This window comes from Primulina tabacum, chromosome 15 (genome assembly GCF_025594145.1).
Source record: "Primulina tabacum isolate GXHZ01 chromosome 15, ASM2559414v2, whole genome shotgun sequence".
In the NCBI taxonomy this organism is placed as follows: domain Eukaryota; kingdom Viridiplantae; phylum Streptophyta; class Magnoliopsida; order Lamiales; family Gesneriaceae; genus Primulina; species Primulina tabacum.
This window is the reverse complement of record NC_134564.1, coordinates 2,471,716-2,484,139: the sequence shown is the minus strand read 5'-3', so window position 1 is coordinate 2,484,139 and position 12,424 is coordinate 2,471,716. Positions and strand designations below refer to the sequence as shown.

General features: G+C 34.6%; 1 protein-coding gene across 1 annotated transcript; it reads right to left on the bottom strand.

Annotated features, from left to right (window-relative positions):
* LOC142526832 (guanosine nucleotide diphosphate dissociation inhibitor At5g09550) lies at nt 1-4,635 on the bottom strand. Its single transcript, XM_075631449.1, has 13 exons — nt 4,356-4,635; nt 3,688-3,750; nt 3,395-3,478; nt 3,060-3,167; nt 2,815-2,987; nt 2,449-2,560; nt 1,610-1,690; nt 1,457-1,519; nt 1,141-1,242; nt 894-1,018; nt 580-790; nt 372-446; nt 1-289 (listed from the first exon to the last, which is right to left on the bottom strand). Exons 1-13 carry the CDS (start codon nt 4,440-4,442, stop codon nt 236-238), a joined length of 1,338 nt encoding a protein of 445 aa, XP_075487564.1. The 5' UTR covers nt 4,443-4,635; the 3' UTR covers nt 1-235.
* Nucleotides 4,636-12,424: the final 7,789 nt, after the last annotated feature.

Below are 12,424 nucleotides of genomic sequence, written 5' to 3'. Positions count from 1 at the left end.
AAAAAAAGTTGGCTCGACAGTCGAAGATCGATGTTCGAACATGCATTCCGACGGGATGGAAAAACTACTCAAGAAACATAGAGTAGAACAATGAAGCTGCTACGGGGACCTAACACACTTGTCCTAATGTATTTCAAGGAAATGAATATTCTTAACAAAATCAAGTACTCAAGTTGTCCATATATTAGAAATAAAAGTTGGTAATCCATGAAAATTAGAGGACGTTAAAAGATGCTTATTCTTCAGCACCAGCACTGGCCGAACTCAGGTCCACCGACAAATCGAGGGCCTAAAAAATCATAGTGAGTTACATAAAATCAAGAAGTTTCTCTGTAATCTTGACAAATCAAATTCACTAGTTCGTGAAATACCTTTCCAGTTATCTTCGTGTACATGGCCAACACATCAGTAACCGTGGATTCAAAGTGTGTCGTCGCATCATAACTCTGAAACACACGATAAAGAGAATGAGTTTTTGATAAGAAATTGTTAAATGAGGTCACATGTACGCATGTATGTATGTGATGTCAGTCTTAGTCTTGACACAAAAATATAGGAAAATAGACAGAAGCATAACACCTTAGATATGTAACAATTGTCAGCATCGTTGTCGTTAGTGGGTACAAATGTGTCGTAGGTCTCATAAAAGATTTCGTCAATTGGTCCGAGAAGGTCCACACCAGGCTTTAGTTCGACCTCTGGGTTGTCAGTTTCTGCTTCTGCAGAAACAAATGCTATATATTTTCCTTTAGGAGCCACGTTGTGAGCATATGAGCAGCAGAACAGATACCTTCAGCATAAGAGACATGACCAACTTGAGACAAACATGATATAAGATAAACAAGAGTTTTTCATATAATGCAAATATGACATCAGGAAGTTCATGGACGCACATATCTGATTTACGACCAAGTTGCTTCTGTGGTAGAATGACTTGGGCTGAGTGAGACTCATTGGTGTCTGGGATAGGGTGACTCATGATACAAATAGCACGAGCAACCTTTCCAACCTTATGAACCTGTGGATATAGGCATTCATATTTACACTAGTTTCGTGGAGATCAAGAACGTCCAACACATGAACTTGCCTTTTTTTGTTATGCGACATTCTAATTAGTAGTTGGCTGGAACTTAAAGTTACCTTATCAGGTAAATATGTAGGATCGCAGACGACCTTCTTGCATTTAGCAGTTTCTCCTTCAGAGGTTACTCCAATTACCTTTCCATCTGCACCAAACTCCACCTGTAAAATCTAAAACAATTAGATGGATTGAAACGCAAGGAACACCTCTCATGTTTGCATTGGTATCAGGGTACAATAAACATGAAAGCTGAAGCCTCTATTGAAAACAGATTCTATAAACAAAAGTAATCTTGCAACTGTTTAATTTCTTCATCAAAGAAGATTTGAAGATTGAAAACAATACCAAGGGAAGACATGTTCTGGTAACCATTACCTTACATTGCGGCTTGTTCAGCATGTATGTCCCACCATAAACGGCACTTAACCGTGCAAATGCCTGTGAATTGTGATACATGCATGCTCAATCGTGCACCAACTAAAATAGAATGGCTTTAAACATGAAAATGATATAAAGAAGCACACAAACCTGAGGCAATTCTCCCAGTCCATACAATGGATAGATGTATGGGGATCCCGCTTGGAAACGTGCCAAAGATTCGGCATACAGCTTTTCGAGAGATTCAAATAATAGTTATTAAACACTACCTCTTTAGTAAGAAAAACTTCGCAAAAGGACAGATTAAAATTTTTATAAAAAAATCATGCTTGTGAAAATATCAAATTCGAACCACATATAGCTAGTCCATCAGAAAGTGTACTCAAAATTTTTAATTCCCCAAATCTATTGCCCAAATACAAAAATAGACTCAAATATCTTCTTCTTAACTGCAATCATTTCCACGAAATACATTTCCATCAATATCTACTCCTTCCAACATAATCACCACATTTATATCATTTTTTTCACCCCCGTAAATTACTATATTATTATAGAATCTTTTCATCGAGTATATTATATTTTATAATTTTTTGAAAAATACTCCAATCTAATTATCATCCACACAAATATCATTTTACACGTAATTAAATAAAATAATTTTACTAAGAAAAAAATAGTTGATAAAGAAAATCTTGCATAAATTGATAAAAAAAAATAATATTAATCATACATTTTTTATCTGTCTGACCTTTTCTCAAAATATTTCAGCAAAATATAAAATTTAAGACCAAACATTACAATACACACATATACACACACATATACATATATATACTGATATAATAATATATAAATTACATTTTTCAAAGCAAACATACATCTAACAGTATGTTCTTGCCCCGTGTTCTAGGCTTAAAAGGTGTGGTTAAGAACATTAAAACTTGATATTCATTAGCCATGCCAACTATAACTATAAAAACATCTACCTTCATTCTCTTAACAAAATCAATAGCTGGCTGATCCAAGTAACTATCATTGCTATGGAGTGCCAAAGCATGACCAATAAAATCAATCGTGTCATCTTCGAGTTCATATTTTCTGCATCAGAAAGCAAAGATGGTTTTTACTGTTAAATTATACAAACAAGTTTTTTAAACTAACTTTCCATGATGCCATAACCATGTGACATGTGATTCATCAAATGCAATGGGAAAAATTGACTGACTAGGAGCTAATCAAATAATAATTCCCTGCATTAATTAGTTGAATAGATATTCAAATCTCTACCAAGATCGAGGAAGTCATAAAAAATTGCAGCGTGGTTCAATAATATGAAATGCTGAAAAACTAACGCAATAAGTTCTCTCGCTGTGATCGTATCCAGATTCATCCCTTCATGAGTTTTTGGGGTGCTCTCTTCGAATTCTTGCACAAAAATAAAAAACTTTCTTGCACGACGCTTTTCAAACAGCCCCATTAATGGAGATTTTAGTGCTTCAACATCAGTAGCAGGAACTTTATAGATCTGAGGGGATTAAATTTAATAAGATAAGGAGAATGAAGCGAATAACTGTTAAACTTTACCCAAGCAGCATACCTTTCCTTTGTTGTAGACAAAACTACCATCTACTGCCTTGAAGTTCAGATACTTGGTAACATTCGCATGGATAAGCACCCGTACCAATTTTCCATTCGCCATCATGAACTATAAAATAAAAAATAACTTTGAACTCAAATTTAATTATTAATTTTAAATTTTCAAAGGCGTGAGACATTCTGAGCCAGTCTATTTTCAGAAGTTGAAACTCAACAGCAAAAGTTGCATGGGAATATCTTGAGATTTGATGTATCCATATGACTCACCAATCTTGGAGCATTGTAGCAAAACCGTGGAAGGTAAAAGAGTTAATATCATTAGAAAATCTCAAATACCTTTGGAATCATATCAACATTGTACTCTCTGCTAGCTCCTAATTGCTCTCGGTGCTGGTCATTTCCCCTGAAGCGTTTCCAGAGCTATGGAACCAAATATAAATTGTTAAAACAAACCGGGGAAACCCGACATGAAGTTCAAATAATAATATGGATATTCACTCAACTAATCTATTTTTCTTTGAACGATACGGTTTCTATAGATATTATAAAATAAAACTGATCAAAGGGCTTGGAATTTTGCATTTGATAAGAGAGCGTATATATTCCGTGATTCTATCAACAAGTATTACCTGATTTAAATTGAGAGAGCAGGATTCTCCTCCATAATAGTCATTTTTGTCCATGTGAAGCACCTGTTAGGAGAACACAAGATTAAATCTTTGAAGCTTTATCTTTAATCAAATCTGAAGCAATGATGAGTGTAAATGGACATCAAATTTGACAAAAGTCAATTGATCAAGACGCTAGTTAGTGGACATTAAAACTTGAAAATGCCAAGTTTGATTTGAAAATTCATATCAAGTCAATCCAAAATTAGAAATGGTTGCACTCGGATTAATTTACGATCCGTGATTGTATACGCATTTCTGCAATGCCAAACACACCATTAAATCTACAAATCCAGAAATCATCAGATCCTGTTCTTTCTATGACAATGACGAACAAGATCAAGACTTCAATCAAGAACAGTTGATTATCTAACTCTTAAATCATACTCAAAAGGCCAAAAAATTTCTGGTCTTAATCTAAGAAACCAACAAACTAGACCAAAACAATCACTGCAAGCAAAATCAATACACGCAATCATACAAACAATATAGAAACCATGCATAAACTACCATATTATACTATATTCAAAACATCCCAGAAATTTATTGGGCTCAATCCCAATTCCTCACACAATCCTACTTCATTCACAAAAATCCATGCATGGAGAGTGGAGACTAAAAGTACCAACTTTGAGGCCATCAACAGAGAGGAGGCCACTGAGAATGCACTCTTTGAGCCCAGTTCCCAGAACAATCACATCATATTCTTCATCCATGTCGACGAACACAATTTACTCAATTTTTTTTAAAAAAACCCAGAAAATTGGAGAGAGTGGGGGGAGGGGGTAATATGAAAATGGGATCAAAGGAGAAAATAGAGTGAAGGAGGGAGAGAGAAGAGGATCAATGGAAACGAGAACAGTGGTAGATTTACGAAGCGAACACATTCTGTGCGATGCAGGGGAGCGAGTCTTCAGCGTTGGGTGGGGGGGGGGGGGGGGGGGGGAGAATAGTGTAATGTAATTAAAAGAAATACATTTAAAAACCAAATTATAGTATTTTGGAACTTACTAAATTAAAATCTTATTAATAATCAAATTTTTTTATTAAATATTTCAATACAATTTTTGCCATCATCTCCTATCGCGTATCAAAGTACCGACAATTTTTTTAAAATAAATTCTGGCAAAGATTTTAATAGTATTTTAACATTTTGATTAAAAATGTTGGCCAATGATCCATAAAAATATAGTTGAAAGTGTTGTGTTGCGATAATTACTCAAGCTTGGAGATCGATCAAAACTATGTTGATGTATGGTTTAAATTATTTGAGTTATATTATTACCATCAGCTATCATCACAACCATCGGTCATAACATTTGGTAAAACGTCCTTGTTTGAAGAAGGATTGTGACGCTTGACTTGATGTACAATTTAAAATATTTTATTTACATAATTATTATCGGTTATATCTTTCAGTAAAATAACGAGTATTCAGTACCATAACCTTTTAAATATATTCAAATTAATTGGACTTCATTTCACAAGTGTTTCAATTTAGCTTAATGCTTATAATATTAGGTGTCTTTTATATTAGGTCAATAATTAAATGCATCATCAAAAATATTTGATGTATCATCAACTTGATTTCCAAAAATATCATATGATAAGTTGTTTAAATAATAATTCAAGAGGAAAAGGACACGAGTATTAATCAAATATCTATTTCGTTTTGAAATCACGAGAAAATTCTCGATTTACTCTTTAATGTTTTGACATTTTCTCGATTTAGTACATAATGTTTTGACATCAAAAATCTATTTCGTTTTGAAATCATACAGCTTAACCACATAGACACAACTAATGATTCATATCGCAGATTCATTCAACAACATCTAGCACAACCTTGTTTCGTTTCTTACCTCAAAGTGTAGTAATATATTTATGTTAAAAATAATACATGAGAGGGCAAAACTTGGAAATTTTATTCAGACATACTATATATTATTAAAATAATAAGCTCATGTAGATGAGGAAAAACTTGTTTAGCTATTTATCGTAGCTTGGAATACAAAACACATATACTAGAATTTTTTTGAAAGAAAATTGGATAAATGGTCGATGTTCTCAACTTCCTTGTGCCTTCAATATATATAGAACTCTTGGTGGGTTTTAAATATAGACTTTGGACTTGAATTATTGTCGGTTGTTGCTGACAGACTTTTGTGGTAGGTGGTCCGATCAAACCACTACTTATTGGTTCGTTCTTTTGTATTGGTTGAGTGGTTCATGCTCTATTATTGTAGTGGTTGGATCACATGTTATCTTTATTTTTTCGGGAAATCTCTTGCTTTTATATGGTCCTCGCATAAAACATGACTTGTGTGGTCCCTCACGGCTTGGACTTGTCTCTATTGTGTGTTTCCGGTTAGATATTGGCCGGAAATCTTTCCCGAATTCTGGCTCTTTTTGTTTCGACAATTTGGGAAAATGTTTTCTGACCATCTTCTAACATGAGCCATGTTGCAGAATTTTCGACGAGTTTCTTTAATCTTTGGCAGCTTGTTGTTCCACGAAAAATAAATTTCTTTTCATATATGTCTTTTGCAAAATTTGTAGTTTTTCTTGTTATCGTATTTAACAGAAAAGATCCATTTATATAATTTCAATAAAACTTAAATGAAAACTTGACTTTGTCAATCTCTGTAAGGCAGACCCATAATCCACATACGTCTATTGGAGATGTCATCTTCAATTAATGATGAAACAATGTGTTTCATTTTCTGGAGGATTGTTGATGAACTTCTGAATGTTCATGGCTGATCTCCTTAACTTGATGAAGTGATTCATGTGAGCCTTTTCCTGCTGGTTCTGGTGCTGCAATAAAAAAATAAAGCTCTAGAATATCTTCACTGAACAAATAATAATTGTCAGCCCATGTTTCATGAACAGCTTCCTGAATCCACTTAGGTAGTATTGAAATTTTTGGAAAGTTGGATGATGTACTATAAACCGAGGTAAGAGCCCTAAATTCATATCATGTCTTGAACTCCTTAGGATGGGAAATTTGTTTCATCCATATCCTAGGATATTTTCTAGTTATGTGAACCCGGATTATCGATAGCTTGATACATAATCTTGTTTTTAATTTCTCTCATATATGTTGATATACAAGAAATGGAAAAAATATAGGCTCATTAGTATCAACTTTATATTTTCCCTTGTCGATTTAAGGTCTAAGGTTGATCTCTCCATCTTCAATCCCAATGTGAATGGTTGACTTGAGGGCTAGAGATAAGGATCCAGAACTTCAATTTTTCGCTTGGGCCAACTCATCTAAAGATGTTCCTGACTTAGCACTTGTTCTAAGAGTACTTGAATCCCCGGCTCCGGGTATAGAGCCTTATACTCGAAAAGTCACTTTTGAGAAGCCACTAATTTATCCACAGCCTGGAGAATAGGCTTTTGCAATACAAATCATAACTGAGTATAAACTTATAAACAACATGTAATTCCATCAGAGATAGTGCTCTTATCAACGTGTTGTAGCCTACCCGAAACTTCTACATTTAGGGCAAGCTTGCTGAACTTGTTTTGAAGCATTTCGAGGTGTTCTTTCAAATGTCTATGCATTTTCATGATATCATCGACATCAACGTTTCATCTCTTGTTAAGAAATATGCAAAAATATTTTCATGAGATTTAATAATACCAATATATAAATTATAATTTTGACATAAAGTCTGTCATTTTAATAATCTAGCCTCTCGGGTTTAGATTCAATTATATTTTTCAAGAAACTTTTACATATATATTATCAATCTTTAAGGTAATTTTTTTTGCAAGAAAAAATAATGGACATTTTTCAAAGATCTTTTTACTTCATAAAATTCATTTTCGTTGATTTGCTATCGTATGACTTTTGGATATGAGAAGAGTCTACTGCAATACCTGCATGATAGTTCTCCATCTGTTGTGAGCTTTGTAAGAACCGTCGCACACCAATGATCATTGACATCTGTATATAATATCACATAATTTTCATCTTGAGAAATAGTCATTTCTGAAAGATTTTTGAAAATCTCTTTTAGTTGGCTAAGTCCTTTGATGTATTCTTCAGGTCCATATGAGTCTGGCATTTTTATTTAATAATGGAGTAAACACTTTCATATGTTTTGCTAAGTTCTTAATGAACATTCCAGCAAAGTTAACAACTCTTGAGAAGTTTTGAAGTTTTTTCTTTTCTTTTAGTTAATTTAAAAAACTATGCACCTTTTCACTATATGTTCTTGCATAATTATTCATGTGTCCTTGCATAATTATTCCTGACTAATCGATTTTTACTCCAAAGAATTCAATCTTCCTTGTAGCGATGACTACCTTATTTTCAGATATGACTAGTCATTCTTGTTGACAAACTTTAGAAATTATTTCTAAATGTTTAAGATGTTCATCTATATTTTTAGATGTTATTTAAATATAAACAAACATAAATTATAGATAATCTTTAAAACGATATTCATATTTCTTTGGAATATCTAAGGTGCATTTACCAATCTTATTGGTAATACTTTCCAGATATAATGTTTTTATGATCTGGAGAAAGCTGTAAATTTCTTACTTTCCTCCTTCATCCGAATCTGATAAAAGCTGGAATTGCAATCAAATCTAGAGAATATTTTTGCGTTGCGTATAGAACTTATTAAATTTTCTCTATTTAGGTGATAGACATTAATTAATTGTGGCGATGAAAATAAAAACCAGCAGACCAGCAGCACTCTTTAAGAAAACAGTAGACAAAAAGAAAATCAGAAGCTACTGGTCTAGTAAAACAAAAGCAGTAGAAATGATAGAAAAACAGAATCAGTAGAAGATGTTGCCTAACGTGACTACTTTAAATGTTACCGTTAAAGTTACCAAGTACTAGTATTAATTGCAGTATTAAATACTATACGGAGTCATTTAATTCACTTTACCGAGTTTAGTATAAAATAGGACTGATTGTTTTATAGCTTTTCTGCAGGAACCTTTTTTGGTAATAAAGCTGACTCTATCAGAAATCTGAAGACATCTTCTGATCATAAACGTTGAACTCAGTCGCTTATATATACATGGAACAAACCCTTACAGAAAAAGAACTCTATGCATAATATCTTTTCAAGGATCAACGCTATTTCACTCAACGAGACAACCTCAAAATTCCTTGATAACTTTGAGTTCAACACAAAGAAAAGTAGCACACGCTTCATAGCAAATATCCGATCTTTTGAAGATCATCTTGTGCTACTGATTCTTACACTCTTCACAATCTTTTACAACACTTATACTTTATCAGGAAGAGCTTGTAATCTGAAAAGAGTCTTTTCAGAACCTTTTGTATCACGTTCTTTTTGAGTCGAGCAACTAAGAGTTTCAGTAGGAAAATGTGTAAGTCCTTCTGAAGTGGGTGTGTACAAGAGTTGTACTGTAATATCCAAAGTCTTTTAGTTATACCTTCTGGAAACAGGAGAAGGGGAGACGTAGAAGATTTCATCTTCGAACTTCCATAAAAAACTACTGCCTACTGTTATTATTGTCTTTCACTTACTTCATCAGATTGTTTCCGCACCTATAATTGTAATCTAGGTGAAGGTATACGCAACAAGATAAACTACTATCTCTAACAGGATTTTAGTACCTCATCAAAAGAAAAGAAAAACGAGTAGAGTTTATTCACCCCCCCTCTAAACTCAACTTCGATCCTCAACAATTGGTATCAGAGCAGGTTATTCTTGTTCGTGAAAAACTACAACAGATGGCACACTTTAGCAAGATCCCTATGTTCTTTAAGGAAGATTTTGATGATTGGAAGATTAGAATGCAAGCTCAGCTTGCAGCACAAGATGATGACATGTGGTATGTCATCACAGATGGTCCATTGAAAATATTAAAGCCTAACACAGCTGTTGCTGTTACTGAGGGTGCACCGCATATGGTTGAAAAATCAAGAAGTGAATGGACCAGCGAAGATAAGAAGAAGGCCAACCTTGATAATGTTGCAAAGGATATATTATATAAAACTCTCGACAAGAATACCTTTAGCAAGATTAAAATGTGTTCTACTGCAAAAGATATTTGGGAAAAGCTCATCCAGATATGTGAGGGAAATGAGCAAACGAAAGAAAACAAACTGTCTGTAGCAATGCAGAAGTTCGAAAATCTAAAAATGAAAGCTGGTGAAACTCTAAATGAGTTCGATGAAAGATTCAGTAGCTTGGTAAATGAGCTAACAGCTCTGGGTAAAGAGCATAGCAACAGAGAAATAGCTCTCAAGGTGATGAGAGCCTTACCCAGAGAATGGGATGTAAAAACAATGGCTATGAGAGTGTCCAAAGATCTAAACAAGTTGGAACTGCACGACTTGTTTGCAGACCTGAAAGCATACGAGTTCGAACTGGAGGTAAGAAGTGGAGAAGAGCCCTCAAGTCTACCTACCAAGGCTCTTGCTGCTACTGCTACTGCTACTACCTCTTCTACTGCTGCTACAGCTGTACCTCAAGCATTACCTACTGTGATCATTGACAGTACATTGGAGAAGACTGCTGAACAAATCAGTAGTGATGCTATGTCCTTGTTTGTAAAGAAATTCTCCAGGTTCATGAAAAGAACCATCGAACTTATCAGGGTCCCAATCGCAACTTCAAGAAAGATTCACCATCTGGTGATACGGGATGCTTTAACTGCGGAAAAATAGGTCACTTCATTGCTGATTGTCCTAAACCAAAGAAGGATGACCAGAAGAGAAAGGATCACAAGAGGAATGACAAAAAGTCCAGAAGAGATCGAAAAGCAATGATTGCTGAAGAAAGCAAATCCAAATGGGCGGACTCCAGTTCTGAGTGATCTGATTCAGAAATTCATTCCAGTGACAGTGATGCAGAAGAAGTTAAATGTCTCATGGCAAACACTGATTCAACCTCGACATCTGGAGAGGTATTTGATTTTGATTCTAACGAATTCACACGAACTGATCTGGTTAATGCATTACATGACATGGTAGAAGAGTATTCTAGACTTTCTCAATCATTCGAAGAAGTTAAGATCGAAAATCAGAACTTAAAGGATCAGAACAGTAAGTTAACTTGCTTGCAAGTAGACAGCTGTAATGATTTACAAGTTGAGATGAGTAAATTAAAAACGGAGAATGAAAGAGAAAAAGCAGATTACCAGAAGATGCTTTCTGAAATCAGAAGTTATCACTACTGGTAAATGCTTGGAACAAGTCTTCTATTTCACTGGAAAAGATGCAAGAGTTACAAAAACAATCTGGAGACAGGAGTGGTCTCGGATTTTGTAATAATGAAGGCACCTCTGAAACAAATACTAAGCCAAAACTGGATATGTGCAAAGGGAAGTATATTCACTTTGTGAAATCCAGCGTGGTACAGAAACCAGAAGTACCTACTGTTTCAGTAGAAAGGAATGTAAATCAGATGAACAGAAGAATGCACTATGGTCTGGGTTATGTTAAACCTAAGGAAAAAGTTTACCAGAGTTCTAGAATCATGAGTGGATTCAACTCAGGAAGATAACCTCCTATGAAGGTTAAAAACTACCAGTACTATAATTCTAAACCTGTTCAGAAGAGATACAGGCTGGACAACAGAAACAGAAGGGAAGAACAACATACTAGGATGCACAATGTTAAAAACAACAGACCCTTTGTTGCACACACTTCCATGGATACCCGAAGTACAAAAATTGTACAAATGTGGGTCCCCAAAGGACTGATAAGGCTTGGACCCAAATAGATTTGGGTACCGGATACTAAAATTTGTGTTTGCAGGAACAGCAGAAGAAAACAGAAATCAGTAACTCTACATGGTATCTGGACAGTGGATGTTCCAGACACATGACTGGACAGAAAAACCTACTCTCCGAGATAATGAATTGCACTGGACCAAAGATAACTTTTGGAGACAACTCAAAAGGTAAAACCGTGGGTAAAGGTAAGATTATCCATGGTAACATAACCATTAATGATGTGTTATTAGTTGACAACCTTTGTTACAATCTAATTAGCATTAGTCAACTATGTGATAATGGTTATTCTGTAGCTTTTCAGAAGCACTCATGTGTAGTTAGAGATTCTGCTGAAACTACTGTATTAACTAGAAAGAGAGAAGGCAACACCTACAGAGTCTCTTGGAACTCAAATCATGTCCACACTCCTACATGCTTAGTTGCCTCGCTTAGTAATAAACACTGGCTATGGCACAAGAAATTGAATCATCTGAATTTCAAGTCAATCAATCATCTCAAAAAGCAGAATATAGTTGATGGCCTACCTGATATTAATTTTGTTAAAAATCATGTTTGTTCTGCTTGTCAGCTTGGGAAACAGATAAGATCTATTTTCAAAAACAAAGATAGCAAGTCAACTTCAAGATGTCTGGAATTACTGCATATGGATCTATTTGGTCCAATCCCTATCATGAGCTTAGGGGGAATGAAATATACTCTTGTTGTTATTGATGATTTTTCTAGATTCACTTGGGTAATATTTCTCGCAGGAAAAGATCAAACCAGTAGCCTCCTGATCAAGCTTCTGAAAAGGATTCAAAATGAAAAATCTTCTTCCATCATTAAAATCAGAAGTGATCGGGGTACTGAGTTCACTAACAAAAATCTTGAGTTATATTTGGATGAACAGGGGATTCATCATGAATATTCAGCTGCCAGAACACCTCAACAAAACGGAGTAGCTGAGAGGAGAAAT

Excerpts from the sequence above, each read along its gene's own strand:
- LOC142526832 (XM_075631449.1), bottom strand. The coding sequence starts at position 4,442 with ATGGATGAAGAATATGATGTGATTGTTCTGGGAACTGGGCTCAAAGAG. Across the intron at positions 3,751-4,355 it reads TCTCTGTTGATGGCCTCAAA|GTGCTTCACATGGACAAAAA; the intron begins GTTGGTACTTTT and ends TTCTCCTAACAG. Across the intron at positions 2,988-3,059 it reads TTGTCTACAACAAAGGAAAG|ATCTATAAAGTTCCTGCTAC; the intron begins GTATGCTGCTTG and ends TAATCCCCTCAG.